Below are 20,021 nucleotides of genomic sequence, written 5' to 3'. Positions count from 1 at the left end.
CTAATTCTGACACAATGACTGACTCCCACCTTCAGGTTTTCACCACAAAATCCAGACACAAATTAACCCCAAAGTGTGTGCTGTTGGCCTAACTTTAATTTACCCTATTTAGCAGAGCCTCTTCAGTCTACTGTCAATCAGCAGCCACAGTGATCCTTTTAAAATATAAGATCATGCAACTCCACTTCCCAAATCTCTCAGAGTAAGACGTAAAATCCCTTAAATGGCTTAGAAGGCCCACATAGCTGGTCCCCATTACCTCTCTAACTTCATCGTCTATCACGCCAGCCTTCGCTGTGCTCCAGCCAAGCATTTCAGGGAATTTGATTTGTCCTTCTCTGCCGAGAACGTCCTTGCCCCCATCTCTACAGAGGTTTCTCCCTTGCTTGCCTAAAGGAAGAGGTGTCTGCGCCAATGTCACCTTACCAGACTTCCTCTGATGACCCCATTTAACACTGCAAACTTCCACCCTAGAAACCCCTACATTTCAAAATATTTTTCTCCATGGAATTTACCACCACCTGGTATCCTAGGTATCTTATTTATGTGTTTATTTACTTTCTCCCATTAGACTGAGAGACTTGATGCTGGTGTTTAAATAATATATAGTACACCCTGCAGGTACTTAGCAAATAGTTGTCAATTTATGAATGAATAAGTTGAGGGATTATTTCACCAACCCAGGGTTATATAAAAAGACCCGTACTCCCTCAGAGGAGCCTCCTCCTTTAGGGCCTGGGTTTATCTTTCCCTAGATTCCCTTACTCTCTTAAAACTAATTTGCTTAATTCCACCATCAGCTTTTTTGATTTCTCAATACCTGGTTCTCTTTCCCCAGAAGGACCAAGCCCAAGATTTGCCCATCCAGATATTAAATTCCCTTGGTGAAGAATTCTCCTCTATTCTTTGTCCTCAAATCCTAAACTTCTGAGTAAGAACTCAAAAGTTAGAAAGGGCTTATTTTAATTTGACTATCAAAGACGGCAAGCCCACCAAATTTTTAGGGGCATAATCACAGAGGTAAAGCAAAATTCTTTCTTAATATAAGGACTCTGCCCCCAGGCAACAACACAAAACCTAAAGTCATTTCAAAACTAAAAAAAAAAAGGATTCAGTTTAATAATGTTCAGACGCTCCCAAAACGGGGAAAAAAAAAAAAGATGAGAGAACCCATTTTCCTCAATCCCCAAACATCCAACTTCCAAGCAAATCCAGTGCAAGCTTTCCACAGAAAACAAAAAGAAACATAAAGCAAAAATGGGAACCAGAGCCTTCACATCTAATTTGAACTTGATGAAGTATTCCATCTCAGAGACTGCAGAGAGTATTTAAGGAGAAAAACAAAACAGAAGCACTGACTGCTGGAGACACCGACATGACTGGGGCGCAGCGCCGATTCCAGCCACACGGACCCAGGAGGCGCTGGAGTAGCGTCCGAGTGTGCAGGGCTGGGGGCGTCAGCACGGCCCACCTGCAGGTCAGCGGACCGGGCGCGAAAGACTGACCACAGGCCTCAGCACAGGCAACGCACAGGCTAGGGACACGGCTCAGGGGTGCAACAGCAGAGAACGAACTCCAGGTCACCCGAGCTCAAGTTATAGACAGTGTCTTTACCATGTACAACTCTGGTCACGCCACTTGGTTTATTCAACAAGCACTCACTGAGCCGATGACTCTCCAGGAGACTAAGGATGTGATACGATTTTTTTTTTCTCCTTTAACTAAGAAAGCCAAAAAGGATATACACTGCATACTGTATCACAGAGTATATAACTTCAATTCAACAATGTGAATTCAATTTATTGAGCACCTACTGTGTGCCAGATACTATCTAGGTACAGTAAGGGATAAGGCACAATCACTGCCTTTAGGGAGCTCGCTGACATGGTTCTCTGTCATGGCCATGACACTACAAGGAAGGTTCTATGTCTGGACACAAACAGCAAAGAGGAGAAAGTGATAATCTGGGGCAGTCAGAGAAGGTTTCCCAAAGGAAAAGAGGCCTCTGGGCTAGGTTCTGAATAAGCTGAGTCTGTTGTGTTCAGTTGCCAAGTTGTGTCCGACTCTTGATTTTAGATATATGAAACCCTGCAGACTCAGGTCAGTGGCACAGAACTACTTGAGATGAACCCCTGCAGATGTTACAATCACACTGAGAAGCCTGGTATTTTCCTAATTTCTTGTCTGCCTCCTGCCTCTTGTGGACCCAGGACTAGCCCCATGAACATAGCCATTCATGTATCTCCCTCCATCAATGACATTCTGCTGCAGCTCCAGGAGAATCTCCATGTGACTAGCGCTGAGAAACTAAGGGGTTAAGCACGCTGTTGGCTCATGAAGCCTCAAGAGGTTTCAGGCTGCTCCAACAAAGCAATCCCCTCACAAAAGTCTTAAAACAACAACAGCAGCAACAACAACAGAGAAATCTAATGAAGACTTTCAATTCTAACCTTCTAGGGTCCGGGTCAAATTCTAAGCTTATAACCAAGAATGTCTCCCCCTAGTCTTCATCTATCATATGGAAAAAGTACAGATCAAAAGACATCTATCTGTTCTCAGAACACACAAAATTTTATAGTAAATATTTCAAACCCAAGACATCACTGATTCAATGGATATGAGTTTGAGCAAACTCTGGGAGATAGTGAAGGACAGGGAAGCCTGGCATGCTGCAGTCCATGGGGGCTGCAAAAAGTTGGACACGACTGAGAAACTGAACAACAAAAGGCCTTGTTACCTTTCTGGAGAAAAAATGCAGTAATTTCAGCTAGGGAAGATTTAGCCCAAATTTGATTCCCCAGTTGTTGAGATTTTAAAAGTGAACTTCCCTAACAGAATCACTTTAAAAGGAATAATGAGGACTTCCTGGCAGCTGAGTGGTTACAACTCCTACTTCCAATGCAATGGATGCAGTTTGATCCCTGGTCAGGGAACTAAGATCCCACATGCTGTGCAGCCAAAAAAAAAAATTGGGGTCTTCCTGGTGGCTCAGCGGTAAAGAATTCTCCTGCCAATGCAGGAGACATGGGTTCAATCCCTGATGTGAGAGGATCCCAGATGCTGTGGAGCAACTGAGCCCGTAAGCCACAACCACTGAACCTGTTTTCTAGAGCCCAGGAGCCGCGACTACTAAAGCCCAAGCACCAAGGGCCCAAGCTCTGAACTAAAGGAGCCACTGCAATGAAAAGCCTGTGCGCTGCTACGAGAGCAGCCCCTGCTCGCCATAGCTAGACGAAGCCCGCACAGCAACGAGACCCGTGCTGCCAAAGATAGATAAATAAAATTATATATAGAGAAAAAGGGACTTCTTTGTGGTCCAGCGGCTAATGCAGGACTCCCAATGCAGCTGGGGCCTGGGTCCAATTCCTGCTCAAGAGACTAGATCCCGTGTGCTGCCACTAAGCGTTTGCATACCACAACTAAAGATCCCAGACTGAAGACGCCCAGTGAGGCAGCTAAGGCCCGGCACAGCCAGATAAATACAACTAAAAATATTTTTAAATAAATAAAAAATATGTATTTTTAAATAAATAAAAGAACTAATTAACGCAGTTCTGTGGCAAATAACTAAAACAGTGTTTCTCCCGTGGCCCTATTAAACATCACGTTGATTACATTTACCCAGTGACAATAATCACAAATGAGCTATCGGAGTTCCAGTTTCTTACAAAGAAAAGTCCACTGAAGAGCCCCTCAGGCAATGATCTACAAGAGCTTCAGAGGTTTTCACAGAGAAAACTGACGGTTAAAGCATTCATTTCAAACGAAGAGGAGGAAAGAGTGCCCTCTTTAGGACCCAGGAGTTCTGACTCCCATGTTTGCTACAGGCACCTCTGTAAGCCACTTCCCCTCGCTGTATCTAAGTTTCCTCATCAATTAGAAAAAGAGAGAGAGAGACAGAGGCTGAGCAACATAAACTCTACACTGTCTCCAGTTTTAAGATGCCATTTAAAATAATTTTCTCTTTTCCTTAATAGCAGCCTTTCAGGGCCATAGGGACTCCTGCTGCCAGGAGCCAGAGTACCCTCATTTTCTCCTGCTAGCTCAAAGGCAATCAGACCCCAAAAGAAGCTTCTCGTGGTGAAGCAAAGGGCCTGCCATCCAAGTTATAAATTGTAATCTGGAGTCAAGACTATAGAAACAGTTGCTTTCCACTGCCCACAGGCAAAAGGAGATAAACTGTGAGCTGGTTATCACTGTTAAGTAACACAGAGCTATACTGAAATACACACCTTTTTGCTTCATATTCTCACTATCTGAAAACACTATAGATTGTATCAGCAGAGACAAGGATCAAAACATGCCTCCTTAGACTATCTCCTACTATAAAGCTTAAGAAGAAACCCCCTCCCTTCAAGCAGACGTGCACACACAGCAATTACACCCTTGTCCCTGCCAGCCCAGCGGCAGCAACAGCCCAACAGTGACACCTGCTGGGGAAACTCCAGCAAGGGCCACTTGACAGCCAGAGAGCGTGGGACCCCCGGGAGGAGGAGGAGCTGCCGCTTCATCTACACCAAAATGCAAGCTCTCAGTTTATGAGGAAGTGGTGGCCCTTCTCTAATGGGTGTGCACTTAAAATATTTTATAATATACCTCATTTTTGAGGAGGCTGTCAACCTTCATGGTACACACCTCATTTCATTCAAGCTCATCTGAAAAGAAGCAACTCCATAAATAATGTATCCAACCACCGTATTAATACATTATTGTACAACGAGAACCATGCATCTGTGTATTTTGAATCTAAAAAGCATATATATAATTATTTACAGCAAGATGACAAGGGGTTTCATCTTCTGCAACATACATTTTCTAAATACTTGAACTCTTTTTATTTAAACCACAAATACATACTACCTCTTGTCTACAAAAAATTTTGACAGATCCTTAATAATAGTTTCAGGGTTTTAAATGGCATACATTATTAAGAAGTAACTATTAATATTTTAGTCACATGTGGTTACCTATGTAGTTCCTCAGATTACACTTGTCACATTTCAAAAGCTCAACAGCCATATGTGGCTGGTAGATACTATCCTAGATGGCACAGATACAGAACATTTTATTAGACAGCACTGCTCTAGAAACACATTGGAGTATTTTCAAACAAAATTATGTGATGACTGGATGGAAAGGAAGGGTAGGGAGTACAGACAAAAGTGTTGAAAATTTCTGGAGTCAGGTGATAAGCATATTATGGGAGCTCTATTTTTATTTTTATGTTTGAAGATTTCTATAATCAAAAAATTAAAAGAAAGAAAACAAAAATGGTTCACCTAAAAATACATCATCACTTTAAGAAATACACCATAGACAGCAGCTTGGAAAAATCTTTTTTACGCACACCAGAGTTCAAATTCCCATTCAGCAACCTACTGTGTGACCTTTAACAAGAAACTTGACTTCTCTGAGCCTCTCCTTCCTCAACTTAAAGATGGGAAATTTAATACCTGCTTTGCACAGAGTTACTCTAGAAATTAGAAACAATGCAAAGCTAGAACACAGGAGTAGGCTCTCAGTTATTGGTATCTCTAATTATTATCAAACAGTAGAGTTTGTTTTAAATGACTCAGGTATTTCTCAGCACAGCAACACATGAAGAGTTGTTCTGCTAGAACAGAATGAACAAAGGCTAACCACAAGCCCACTGGTGCCAGAGCACCAGGTCCTCGTAGACTTTCAGAGCAGTAACTGAAGACAGTCCTTTCTGGTTGCCTTTAAACACACTTCCTGAATGCCGATGCATGTTGGGTACTATGCTTGCTACCATCTCGTGTGCTCAGAAGCTCAGTCATGCCTGACTCTGCAACCCCGTGGACTGCAGCCCACCAGGCTCCTCTGTTCATGGGATTTTCTAGGCAAGAACACTGGAGTGGGTTGACGTTTCCTTCTCCATCTTACCTCTTGACAAAAAGGAAGAACAGAGTCTCCGGCTCCTGACAGGGGTCATTACACAAAGCAAAATATTACAAAGACGGCAATGTAGGAGATATTAATCCAGAACTGGCCTCAACCATACGGGCACAGTATCAATCATTTCATCTATCTTTCCTATCATGACCAAGTCTCTCTGTGTTCTCAGACAGTAACTGCCCTTAAGTAACCGCTTTTATCTAGAATTCACCACACTCTTCCCTTCCTCAGGAGGCTATTTATTTAGGTGCTATTCCCCTAAAATAAAAAAGGTCTTTCCCTTTCCAGATCCTACCCTTCTTTCAAGGCTTGATTTCGCAACGCCTTCTTTGATGATACTTCCCTTTCTCTGAAATTAGACTACACTGAGTCTCAGTACCATACAATGGAGCATTTGGCTCATTTACATTTTTTATATAATTACATGTAAATAAGTCTTGCCTCTACAACAACACTCTATACTGCCAGTGGGCAAAGACCAGGTATTGAGCTTCTTTTGTATTCCTGACAGTGCCCAGCACAGTGCTGGGAAAAAAAAATGTAATTCAACAAGACTTATTAACTGGGCAACTCTCTAAAGCATCCTCCCAAAATAACAAGTACATGATGTGCACAATCCATATTCCCACCCTTGTTAGAAGCTTATGTCAGAGAAATTTCAGTTGCTTCAACAGAGGATGCAATGCAGAGAAATATGCTGCTTGAATCCAACAGGCATATTCTGGGAGTCGGTGATTACGCTAGATCTGACCTTTACAGAATTACAGAAAGAAGTCCCTAATAAATCAAGATAGATGCGCACGCAGCCATATACGGAACACGAGGTGGGCGATCAACTACACCCACGCTGTGTCTTCCATGAAAGAGCTGCCTGGGATGCCGAGCCGAGTATGGAGAGGCCTTCCTTCTATGAATCTCTTCTTCCCCATCTGCAGGTGATGTCCCTCTGGAAGATCTACTCAAAAAATCTTAAGTAACTTACTGTCCAAAACATATATATATATATAGCTACAGGAAAAAAATAGTCCTCAATATATATCTATACACTATTTTATTTTCCTTTTGTCAAGTTGCAATGTTCCAAAAGATGAGGTTTAAGAAATTGTCCAAAGCAATACAAAGACCCAATACACTAATCTGTCCCAAGTACGGCTCTCTTCTACTATCAGAAATTTTTTTCCCTCTAGCCTCTCTGGGATATTGTGTTGTTTAACGATAACCAGCCCTGCACAGACAATCCTTTTAGGAGGCCAAAAAGCAGAGTGGAGGAAGTTCATGGTTCTACCTCCTCACGCCTCTCTAAGCTCACCCACAACTCTCCTTTAAGGCTACACGTCACGTGAGCCGAGCCAGAGTCACATGAGAGAGCAGAGTCGCTGGACTCAGGCTGCCAGGCCTTATCCTCTCTCTGCCACCACAGCAAGCTTTTCCACGAAGACGCAATGGAAGCTCAGGAGATCAGAACCAGATGCGTGGGTCCCAGATGCTCCAGATGCAGCCACCGAGACCCACAGGGCTGAAGAAGAGGCACCAGGAGAAAAAGGGGCGTGGGAGGAGACCGGGAGGCCTCTGCTTACCTCCTGAGAGAATCCTCCTCAGAGCTCTCCTCCGGCAGATCCTGATGTAAGGCCTCCTGTGACACAGTTCCAGATCGGCTGGCCTGGGTGTAAATGCGTTCCCAGTGGCCCGTCTCCTGGTTGAAGGCCACCCCCACAGTCCTCTCCTCCTGTGGGCTGGCAGAGTTGCCCAACTCCAGCCTGCTGGAGCTGGCCGTCTGGCCCTCAGTCCGCTCGAGAGGGGGCAGCTGGCTGCCACTCGCGGCCATGCCCTCAAAGGTGCCAGGGACCTGCCAGGAGGCGCTGGCCTCGCCAGAGGAGTAGTTAGGTGTGCTTCTTTCCCAGCGCAGAGTGTCGTTGTTGAAGGTCAGCAGATTGTGGCAAGCGCGGCAGCGGTTCAAGTGGCCACGGGACAGGTTGGAGTTGTTCTCGCTGCTGTGCGGGGTGGGCTGGTGGGACGGCCCTGGCCGTTCGGATTCAAGGTTATTGTTGAGCATTTCCTGGGCCTGCTGGGCCTGGGGGGCCTCCCCGCTGAGGCTCTGGTCCAGCTCCTGAAGCCGGTCATACTCCAGAAAGAAGCGTCTCAGGTCACACTGAAGCTCGTGGCGGATGCTGCCCGAGTTGTTTTGGCTGGAGCCGTTCCCTCCATCTGACTCAGCTGCCAACCCCGAGGCTGGAAAACCCCTCCCTTCTGTGGCTGAAGTGTACACAGAGGCTTGAGAGCCACCTTCCTGCTGTCGCAGCACAGAGAGTAGACTCACCGAAGAGGCGCTGGTCCTGGGCGGGGGCATGGACTCCGCCTCGGAGCGAGAGTTCAGACTGAGCACTGTCCGGGTCCACTCAGATCCCGTCAGCCCGGAGGCTATGTCCCGGTGGTACCTGGAAGGGTGGCCAGACAGAGGGCCTCCCAGGGAGCGCCGCGGGGGACCCAGGCTGAGGTTGCGGAGCGTGTTGCCGGCGGTGCTGCTCTGGACCGTACTGAAGGCAGACGGCCGGCTCAGGAGGCCCGGGTCGTGCGGCGCTGACGAGGCCTGCTCCGGGGGGTGGAAGGGCTCGGTCTGCACAAAAGAAAAGGAAGGGGTAGTAGCCCTGGCAGAAGCAGGGGGGACACTGTCCTGGTGTGGCAAGAGGGAAGGAACTCGAGTGCCCGAGCAGCGGCTGCAAAGGCACAGGATCCCAAGGTGCTGGCAGCACTCGGCTGTGGGGTAACTGACCCGCTGTCGGAGCCGGATGTAAGCGGAAGTCCTGGGGCGCTCCGTGGAGGGCTGAGGGGGAGGCGGTGGGGGTGAGGGGGTGGCAGGATCTTGCACTGTGCTTTGCTCTCCCACCTGGATGCAAGAGGAGCGGGAGGACAGCATGTGCAGGAAATTGTGGAGGAGAGGCGTCCGGCGCACGGGCTGTGACTGCAGGAGGGCCCGCTGACGGTAGTGCGACAGTTCTGCTCCGTCTACGGGGATCTCTGGTTCGTCATCACCCTGCAACATGGACCAAGGTGGGGCAGGGGCAGAACCAGGCAGTTAGGTAGAACTTCCAGGTAAATCCAGAGAAATTACTGATAATCATCCAAGGACAACACACATTCTAGAGAGGCAACAATGCCACCCTTGAAGCACTGAGAACTAACGGGGTCCAGATTCGGAATCATCATATGGTATCAAATCATTCACTTGCAACTAGCAACATTTCTCAACGAGTTCAGCTGGCAACCCAATTCTCTTACAATAGGCATTTCCATGACACGGAGGCTGTGAGGGGAAGCAAGACGTCAACCAGCCAAAGGCACCCGAACAACAAGTTATCCAACGCAGTCTGGTTACTTCTACTGGGACTATCACTCGGGGGTTTCGGAATGGACTCCCCTGTCAAGACCTACAGTTCTAACTTTGAATATGGTCTGCGGCTAGTTTTAAATCTTGACTGGAAAGAAACACTCAGACGTTGAAAATTAAAGTCCAATACCATCAGAATCCGAGCACTACTTCAGCAAACAACCCACAGTTTAGATGGAGCTGGACCTGCTGACTAACTTACCTGCTGATTAGAGGGGTTAACAATTGCTGTGAGTAAGTAGTGTCCAAGAGGATCAAATCTCACCAGACTGAAAACACAGAAGAAACGGACAGAGACATGGAGAGAGAAATTCTGTTAACTGAGGAAAGGAAACCCGGCAGAAAATTTCTAGTGATCGTTACTGACAACTGTGGGATTTACCCAGGCATCCACCTAATGCTAGAGACTTCCAAAACTTTCAAAACCGATTAAAATACTAAAGCTCACTCCTTCCTGTTGCATCCTCACACCTGCCAGAATAAGGGAATACATTTCACAAAAAATAATTTCAAGAACACCCCTGGCTTCCATCTCAGGAAGCAGCTACATTAAGCACACAGCCGCTCACGGCCAAGAGCCCATCATAATGGTAAAGCAGAGGACGCTTCCATACTCTGCCACAGGTTCGCGCCTCCCCTCACACAGCTGCTACACTGGCGAGAAGCATGAGGGCTGGTGACAAGGAATAGTCCTGGTGTCAAGCAACCCACCTGAGGCTAGAAAATTAGTGAAGATCCAATGGCAACACCAAGAGGCCCAAAGGGAAACAGAGCCTCGGCTTCGGTTCAGGCGGTATGTGCGCTGACTTTGAAGGCCACGTATGGCAGTATTAGCAGACTTGATATCTCTCTACATCTCCACTTTCCATTGTGACTAACAGAAAACCAGGGGTGAGCAATTTACCCACCAAGCTCCCCACCACCTGAACACCTTTTAAGGTTCAAAACAAACAAACAAACAAAAAAAAAGCCTTTATCCCAAACCAGATAGCTTTGAACCTAAAAAAGATTCTAAAGGCCTTCATCTACAAAGACCTGAAGATGAGGCCAATAAGGAACAGATGAAATGAACAACATGCACTGCTTCCCAGCTGACTGGCCAACAGTTTAAAAAGTATGAAGAGCCACAGGGATAACACCCCTGCCCTGAGCTGGGATAATACAGAGATAATCTACCTCTTGGGGCAAAAGCACCCTTAAATGTTCTCCACATGTTAATCCTATGCCAGACACTGCTGGTGCCCAGACTGCTCACCGGACCCGTTCCATCTCGCTAGCTGTCTTCACCACGGCAAAGGGTTCCCGGCGACTCCAGTCCCAGAAGTGGATCTCGCTGGCAGTGGCAATCAGCAGAAGCTGAGCCGTGGGGTGGAAAGCCAGGGAGGCAATGGCATTGTTGCTATCTGTGAACCAGCTCTCACTGCCACCCTGTGAATGAACAAATCCAAGGCATTCTCAAGTTACAAGCTGCCAGCGAAATAAGTCAATTTCAAAAAAAGGGTCCAGGTCGAGTAAAATGACTACTTGTAGGGCCTACTTTAAATATGTCTTCTGAAAACCAGATACAAAACCAGTGATCTGGCAGTGTCACCAAATATACTAGAAAAACATTACTGTCAATTCAGTTCTGTTATCTACAATGTATAAGCAATGAGCACCTGTTTCTATAGTCCGTGAAGACTCAAGCTTTGGTGCATACCACGGTACACAACAGCCCACTAGCCAGTCTCCAGGACAAGGAGCACACTGCTTTGACGATCGTGATCAGAAAAACAGTACAATCCTTGATCTAAGAAAAGAGAAATCCACCCTGAAGACGTCTCAGCACGTCCGGTGCCTTGTCACCATGGGCAGACAGTTACAGGGTGTTCATCTTGAAATGGGGCACTGTGGGCTCTACTCCCTCTCAGTAAGTGAACAGTAACTATTAAGTACCCAGGGACGGTCCTGGAACATGGCCAGTCTCTCCTTCAGAGTCAAGAATGCAAGGGTAAATAAGCCTCTGCATCTAGAGTACCAAAGAAAAGGAAACGCTTACGTGTAAATCCCAGATCCGAACCTCCCCATCTAGGCAGCCAGAAGCGATGAGGCCTGAGATGGTGGGATGAAACGTGACACACCACGGCGTGCGGCGGTGTCCAATCAGAGAGTGAACACACTTGCCCGTCTTCACTTCCGTGATATAGATGTTATGGTTTACGTGAGTGGAAGCCAAGAGAGTCCTAGGGAATCAAGGAGGAGGAAGCCAATGTAGAGAACGCGGGAGGGAAACTGATACTCATTCCCCATCCCCACAGGGAAAACTACACCTTGGGCTTTCCTAACAACAGAAACATTCTCATCTTTAAAAGCTTTTGGCTTCTCCATTCTGTCCCTAAACGACACATAACCCCTTCAAAAGAATACTTTTTCCAGCAGGGAAAATTATTATGCTATTAGTGGCCTATATCACACAGGCAAAGGATTGAGAATCTTTCCAAGTTTTGATCCTCGACGTTTCACAGGTTCCTTTGTTTATTCCCATTATTTTAATGGCTAGCACTGGTCATCTATTTCCCCCCTTTCTGATAACACTGGCAAAGTTCTGTTCATACAGTGACTCAAAGAGTCTTCAGGGATTTCACTTGCATGAAGCTCAGCAAAATACACAGAAACCAATGCTACCGCAAGTCTCAGGTAAAGCTTAGGTAAGAACTAGGTACCTGTCTGGGCTGAAGGCCAATAAAAAGGTGGAGCGTGGACTATCCGGCAGTTCTACTCTCTGAGAAATAAAACAAACAAAAGTTAAAACACATTACTTATAAACTATGGCTCACTCTATCTCAAAAGCACCATTCTACAGAGATTTTACAGTATAAGCTGAAAAACTGGAGACAACGATCAAGCTACAAATTGAGAGAGATAAATCTAAATTACCTTCAGGAAATCTAGCTGCAAAGGAAAAAGATATTTCTAGCCCATCCGTATTTGTAAACACAAAAACACAACACCCCAAAACAACAAAAAACCTAAGTTAGATATATCAGTTCTGCTACACAAAATAAACTGTGTGCCAGCTCTGCGTCATTAACTCACTCTAAGGCCTCATTCTACTGTCATCCCTACAAATCCTATGTGAAAAATAACCAGTGTTCTTACCTTGCCCTCCCATTTCATACACCGGGTTTTATCTTCAACCAGCTCCTGCAGAAGTCGCTGAGCTCCAAAGGTCCGAGTGCCCCGTTCTCTCCCCCAGAGAATCCGGACAGCATTCTTCTCTGGAACAACCTTCATGGCGCTCAGTAAGCACTCTCACACCAGGCACGGGAAGAGGAGGAGCGAGCAACAGCTCCACACGCCGAAGCAGCTAAACTGAGGCCATTCAGATCCTTGTAAGTTGTCTTCATGGAAATCTAAGGTAAGACATTTAATGTCAAAGAGCATCTATTCTGCAATCAGAGGAAGTTCCCACCTCAAACACGACTCTAGTTTAGAGACGAAAGTACTATTCTCTTCATGTGTAATGACACCTTCTCAGAAAAGCCGCTTCTTCCGTAACTTTTCGTCCAAGAATATTTCACCCTTAAATTCCTCTTCCATCCTCCATAGCTCAGCCTTGTATCTAAAAAACAGAAAGGGACTTCTCTGGTGGTCCAGTGGCTAAGACTCCTGACTCCCAGCACAGGCTCGGGTCTGATCTCTGTTGGTGAACTAGATCCCATATGCCACAACTAAGACCCAGTGCAGCCAAGCGGAAAAACAGAACTTCAAAAACAGACCACTGTCAAAAGGAGTTAATTCTTTTTATCAGGCAATCAAGAGCTTTTACTACTAAACAAAAGGGCTAAAACCGTGTCAAAAACAAGACAAATCACAACACAGTATTTGCACTCCCAGCTCTGTGCCGCGCTGCCTGCCTAACTGCTAGGACCCCTCTGATCACTTGGGCAGCCTCCAAGGCAAAGGATGGGTTACTGATTTCAAAAGGTATTACTTGAGGTATGGTTCTTATGTACTAGCTTCAGTTCTATCTCCTGCCTAAAAGCAAGAGCACAGAACTACTTTGAGGTACCTTTCTCATTCTCTTTTTCTCATCTCCACTCAAGTTCCGGAATAGAGGATAGAGGAGGAAGAAGAAGAAAAATTTTTATTTCCTTTTTAATCATCCACTGCAAGCCTTAACGGTATAAAACTGTCACAAAATAAACACAAATTCCACTAAAATGTCAACTAGCAGCAAAACAAACACACGTGAAAATTAAAGAAATCTGAAAATACATATATAATTGTTATTCATTGCGGCACTGTTTCTTCAACTCTGCTATGAAAAAATTCAAATAGAAAAGTTGAGAACACAGTAGAATAAACACATACTGCTCATTACTTAAGACTCAAGAACTGTTAATATATTGTCAAATTTGCCTCATCTGTCTCCATGGATAGAGATATAGAAGGGTCCCTTTTAATTTTCCTGTGAACCACTGCAGCAGGCATGGGGACAGCCTAACCCTATAGACCTCACTGTGCATTTCCTACGAATGAGGACATTTAGCTTCATAACTACACTATTGCCACCATTATCATTTGTGCCTTTAATACACCAAAAAATACTCCCAAAAGTGTCTTTAATAGTGGTTTAAAAAAAAAAAAAAATCCAGAACCCAATCAAGGCTCAAGAAATGAATCTGGATGATGTCTCTTTAGCCTCTTTTATTCTAGAATGGCCTCCAAGTTTTATTCTGGTTGGTTTTGTCTATGGTTTGTTTGTTTACAACACAAGCTTCCTAAAAAGACCAGACAGGTGACTTGTTGACTTGCAGCTGACTGTTACATCTCAGTTACGTCTGATTATTTCCCCGCAGTGCCATTCAGCTTGCCTCTCTACCCCTAACACCTCCTGTAAACACTGACTCGATCGAGGTTGAGAGGCTCAGGAAAGGATGCTTCACAGGTGATGCTACCTGCGTCCCTCACAAGGCAGCCCATCGTGCTCTCAACTGCTCCACTCGGTGAGACCTGGTAAGCTACACGATTGTCTGGCAAAACATGATCACCTGATCGAGTCTTAACAGCCAGAGCTCTATAAAGGTATGTTTCCTCCTTTACAGTAAGCAACCTGCGGCTAATGTTTGGCACCATGTGAAATGCTGTTCCTCGTCAACCTTTTGCTTCATAGTTCAGCAGTTACTGATGATTCCTTCGTAAATTATTTCATTTGGGAGCTGGAATATGTTGATTTTCCAATTCCATCATTATTTCTACATTAGTGGCATTCTTTTGGAAAGAATTTTCCCTTAATAACTGAAGTAGAGTAAATGCTTAATTTTTTCCTTAATTACTACTTATTATCTGTAATAGTAAAAACTGGGGACAACCCAAGTGCCCGTCTAAAGAGGACGAGATGACTAACCTATAATAAGGAAGATTCTCTGGGTATTGATAACAAAAGATCTTCAAGATACATTGTTCAGAGTGGGGAAAAGCAAGCAGCAGAACAATATATATAGCAAGGCTACCTTTTGAAAAAGAGGAGAAACTAATGGGCGTTTATTTGAGACTGAAGGGACAAGGTGACCAGAGACAAAGATGGAAGCTGGACTTCTCAGTGTTCCCATTTTGTCATTTTCATTTTTTAAATTACCTATTCAAACTTTATTCTTAAAATATTTGATGATGTGAAGAAGATGTTAAATGATAAAGACAAAACATAAAATTTATATATACAGTGTGATCTCAATTTTGTTTTTTAAAAAAACTTTAAGAATAATGATGCAAAAAATTATAAAAAGCATTAACCATGGTTCTCTTTGGGTGGTAGGATTATAGATGACTTCATCATCAGAAAAGGCACTGTTGATTTTTAAATTTAAAAAGTAATAACTGCTTATTGTAAAAAGTCAAATAAACTCTTTACATTTCAGGAAAGGTTGCAATCTAAAAAGTACACAATAAGACACATCCAAATACAGTAGGGAAAATACTTACTTGCCTGTGCCGAAATGAGATTTCTCTTTGGAACATTAAAATAGAAAGTCGGAAGGAGCCTACAGAAAGATGTAACTCTGAGTTCCTAGCTGCATATGGCACAAAGTTCGTCAGGAGTGACTAAGGAACACACTCCGGCCTGTATCCTCGGAGCACAGTTCTCACCCACCAGCAGCACACAAATGTAAGGATGCACACACTGACTGTGCCAACACGGTGCCAGCCAGCCTCCCGCAAAAGCTAAGGACGAACTAACTCAAAGGAAATTGTCTCCTTGGTGACTGACAACTCAGGGTTCAAAACCAAAAGTCTGGAAGTGAAACTGCCACAAAGCTGAATAATTACTAACCAGGAAGGTGGCAGAAATACAGTTTCCATCCATTCACTTTAATCCTCAACTGAGCCTGTAATTTTTCTTACAGCCAATCATTCTTTTACCTAATTTAGAGGTCTTCAGCAGAAATGAGTTCTGAGGGCTCCTAACAGTGCTGTGTTTAGTCGCTCAGTCGTGGCCGACTCTTCGCGACCCCATGGACTGTAGCCTGCCAGGCTCCTCTGTCCATGGGGATTCAGGCAAGAATACTGGAATGGGTTGCCATGCCCTCCTCCAGGGCATCTTCCCCACCCAGGGATTGAACCCAGGTCTCCCGCACTGCAGGCGGATTCTTTACCATCTGAGCAACCAGGAAAACCCAGTGTTGTCCTATGGTGCAACGTTAAAAGTACTTTGAGAGAAACGTATTTAAACCATTTATAATCTTATAATATGTGGTGAAAACAGCAACAATCCAATTTCAAAAAAAAAAAACAAAATCTGACCTTCTGACCTCATGTAACTCAAGAGGAAGAATACAGGTCACAGACACCGGTGATTCAGAAAACTGTGATGCAATCTTAAGTTCCTACACGAACCAGAAGGACAAGGGAAGAGCTGCTACAAATACCAGTTATCAAGAAAACTCAAAAACTAAAGCTCGGGATTACCACAGAGCCCGTCTACCACTTCCCAGAGACCTAAACACACCAACGGTTCAAAGAAGAGAAGTCTGAGGGACGGCGTGAAGTCGAAGGGACTAAAACAACTTCACAGTCTCTCTTTTGTCGGAAAAAAAATATTTGCTCTGTTTCTTTAAAAGGATAAGGGGCCTTCTCCTGATACACTCCTAATAGCCGCATGAGAAGAAATTCTACTTTGTTCTCCGTAAAGAACAGAAGCTAAATCAAACTGCAGCTGGGCGGGCCCGTGGCTGAGGAAGTCCCAGTCAAGTGTGGTTTTCATTCCTCTCTTTAAAAAGGAGAAAGACAAGTTTCCTGATCTGTCCCTTAAGCTAGACTGGGACAAAAGATGCCAAGAACAGTCTTTGTGACACCGTTACACCGGCCCCCAAGTCAGTTCGCAACCACCGAAAGCTGTGCCCACGTACAACCAGGACACGATTAGGGTACGTACGCAACACAAACGCCAAGATCCACGCACCCCATCTCTAACCACTTCCCCTGTAACACGACCCAGAACTCTAAAAGATGGGGAGGAAACCCTGAAAGGCTGTTAAGGTTATACTTAACAACCACTTATAAAAATCACCTAGAGGGGACTTCTCTGGTGGTCCAGCGGTTACAATTCCATTTCCAATGCTGGGGGCATGAGTTCGATCCCTGGGTGGGGAACTAAGATCCCACATGCCACATTGCACGGCGCCCCCCCCCCCCGCCCAAAAAAAAAAAGTCACTAAGATTATGCACAACCCAGTGGAAACTAAAGTTAGACTTATAGGTTCCCCTTGCAATTAAAAAAAAAAAAAATTTATGTATGGCTGTGCTGGGTCGCCAGTGCTGTGTGGGCTTTTCTAGTCTCAGCAATCGGGGACTACTCTCTAGTAGCAACACACAGCCTCCCCACTGCGGTGGTTTCTCCTGCTGCAGAGCACTGACTCTAGGGTGCTTCGGCTTCAGTTGTGGCGGCACGTGGGCTCAGCAGTTGCAGCTCCCGGGCTCCAGAGCACAGGCTCAACAGTTGTGGTGTGCAGGCTTAGTAGCTCTGCAGCCTGTGGGCTCTTCCTGGACCAGGGATTGAACTTGTGTCTCCTGCACCGGTGGATTCTTTACCACTGGGCAATCAGGGAAGCCCTTCCCCTTGCAATTTAATCACCTTATTATGCTAGCAATTTCACTCCCCCTTCTAGCAATATGACTTTGGACAAATTATTTAAGCTCTTTGAGACTTGGCTGCCTCCTCTGTAAACAGGAATCATGCTACTGGTCTCATCAAGTTGCTGTGAGGTTCTAAGAAAAGCATGGTGGAGCATTAAGAACTCTGCTATTACTGTCATTACTGAATCCTCTTTGGGGTTCACCATGGTTTCCCTCACCAAACAGTGTGCCCAGCTATCAATAAAATCTGAGACCTGTGATGCCATGATTCCCAACGGAAGCAGACTGCTTAAAAAACATTTCAGAGCTGTTACCAGACAACAAATTAAAGGAAAAGCATTTATTTGTGTGGCAAAACATAATTAAATGAGATACGGGCTACTTATACATAAAAAGTGAATTAAAATAGATTCAGTGACTTTGAGCTGTATCTGTAAAACCTGGCCAATAATTCACACCCCAAATCTTCCCTACCAATAGCATTCCAAGGGTATGAATCAGAAAGTTATTAGGCTTGGAAGGGACTGTGAGAATGTAGGCCAATGACCTCATTTATTTGAGTAACTGCATCTCTCCCCACTTCACTGTGCCCATGTAGGCAAAGTCTAAGAGTCAAATCAGCCATGTAACGCCAATGTATAGCAAAAAACAAAAAAAAATTCAGGATTCAACCCAAGGTTAGCTCTTTAAAAGGAAAAAAAAAATCCTTTACTCAATCTAGGATCACCTGCATAAGTAAAGTTCTCCCAAGAACTGGAAAATTAACTACAAACGTCAGACCTTTAATTAGAGGCCTACAAGTATCCAAGTACTCTTTAGAAACTCCATGTGGGTGGAAATACACAGGGTTTTTCTAAAGGGTTTTCTAAAAAACTTCAAAAACTAGCAGTTTTGTTTTCATCAATAGGACTTTCTACAGGGCATTTCAGGACACTTCTTAGGATGCCATATATGATCCAAGTCCAAAATGTCAGCACCGTAGCAGCAACCATCCCTGCCTCTACACAGCTCCTGCCCGACTCTTGGAGTAGACTGAGTGTGGGAGTGGGGCAGGGCATCTGGGGCGAAGCATCACAAATCTAGAACTGTAAAACAGGTAACAAATTCTGAAGGGAGACATATCTGGAGACATACAAATTTCAACTATTACTTGAACTGTGTGCAGACTGCTAAAGCAGATCCTAGGATATACCAAACTGCTAACTGTGGCTTAAGTCTACATAGAGAAACTTCAATGTTTAATCTTTTTATCCATAATTTCTAAATAAGAGACAGTGTAGTAGATTTATATACGGGTCCTGACAGGCCAATTGAACCCAGCTCTGTCACTTTCTCGGTGAAGTGTTCAACACTGAGTCGTGTCAGACTCTCTGCGACCCCATGGACTGTATGTAGCTCGCCAGGCTCCTGTGTTCATGGGATTCTCCAGACGAGAACACTGGAGTGGGCAGCCATTCCCTTCTCCAGGGGAATCTTCCCGACCCAGAGGCTGAACCTGGGTCTCCTGCATTGCAGGCAGTCTTCACCGTCTGAGCCACCAGGGAAGCCCCTGAGCCACCAGGGAAGCCCATTTTCTCAGTACATGACAGTTTCTTGGAATAGTTATTTAACTTCCTTGTACTCCAGTTTCATCATCTGTAAAACGCAGCATGTATATGATAGGATTACCACTAGGATTAAAAGACTTACCAAATGAAAAGGGCTTGCTATTATATAATTCCAGTGCTTGTACCAAATAATACCTTCTTTCTATAATGAAGAATTACAGAATGGCAATAAGAAAAATATATTTAAGGCCACAAAGTCCTATAAACAATCAGCCAGGGACTTCCCTGGCGGCCCACTGGTTAAGACTCTATGTTCCCAATGCAGGGGACGCTGGTTTGATCCCTGGTTCAATCCCTGGTCAGGGAAGATCCCGCATGCTGTGTGGCGCAGCCAAAAATAAATGAATAAATAAGTATGCAATTCTAAAAAAAAATAAAAATCAGCCAAAATAAAGAAAATTATTCTAAGCAAATTGAGACTGTCCATTGCAAAGGTCTCCAACTCATTTTGTATTAAAGATATCTTACTACTGTCCCCTTTAAAAAAATAATAAGAAAATCTCAAGATAGTGGTTAAGACAATAACAACACTTTCATCATCTTATTCATTCCCACTGCATTTTACATTTTAAATAAAAAGTAACTCACTTATAATCCTCAGATACACGAGGCCCTAAGAGAACAAGTCACACGGTCAGCGGTGGGTTCAGAATCCAAACCCAGGCAGTCTGGCTCGTCTACACGCTTCATCACTACAGAACACTCCTTACCGCCTGACACAAAACCTCCCTTGAGGCCTCTCCTACTTCACATGCTAGTCTCACATACAGTAGGCCCTCCAGCAATGTTTCACTGTCTTACCATATCAACTGGAAATCAGCCTGCTTTGTATTTTTAATGTTCATTTCCCCAAAGGTCAAGAAATTGAAGAATCATGCTGAGGGGAATTCCCTAGTGCTCTAGTGGTTAGACTAGACCTCACTTTCACTCCCAAGGGCACAGGTTCAATCCCCAGCTGGGGAACTAAGATCTCACAAGCTACAGGGTATAGCCAAAAA

General features: G+C 44.7%; 1 protein-coding gene across 7 annotated transcripts in view; it reads right to left on the bottom strand.

Annotated features, from left to right (window-relative positions):
* The window catches only part of AMBRA1 (autophagy and beclin 1 regulator 1), a 172,101-nt gene that overhangs the window by 127,952 nt on the left and 24,128 nt on the right, over positions 1 to 20,021 (bottom strand). For 3 of the 7 annotated variants that reach the window (XM_070383439.1, XM_070383440.1, XM_070383442.1), the window contains exons 2-8: positions 12,440 to 12,693; positions 12,004 to 12,062; positions 11,340 to 11,523; positions 10,557 to 10,729; positions 9,504 to 9,570; positions 8,801 to 8,947; positions 7,494 to 8,530 (exon numbers count right to left, since the gene is read on the bottom strand). In XM_070383439.1, coding sequence (XP_070239540.1) covers positions 7,494 to 8,530; positions 8,801 to 8,947; positions 9,504 to 9,570; positions 10,557 to 10,729; positions 11,340 to 11,523; positions 12,004 to 12,062; positions 12,440 to 12,574 — 1,802 coding nt within the window. In that variant the 5' untranslated portion in view covers positions 12,575 to 12,693. Of the gene's footprint in view, positions 1 to 7,493; positions 8,948 to 9,503; positions 9,571 to 10,556; positions 10,730 to 11,339; positions 11,524 to 12,003; positions 12,063 to 12,439; positions 12,694 to 20,021 lie in introns of all 7 variants that reach the window. The other 4 variants (XM_070383435.1, XM_070383437.1, XM_070383438.1 and 1 more) reach the window with 2 other exon arrangements.

Source organism: Bos mutus, chromosome 15 (genome assembly GCF_027580195.1).
Source record: "Bos mutus isolate GX-2022 chromosome 15, NWIPB_WYAK_1.1, whole genome shotgun sequence".
Classification (NCBI taxonomy): domain Eukaryota; kingdom Metazoa; phylum Chordata; class Mammalia; order Artiodactyla; family Bovidae; genus Bos; species Bos mutus.
Note: the sequence above shows the minus strand (reverse complement) of the source record. Positions and strands in the feature narration are given on the sequence as shown.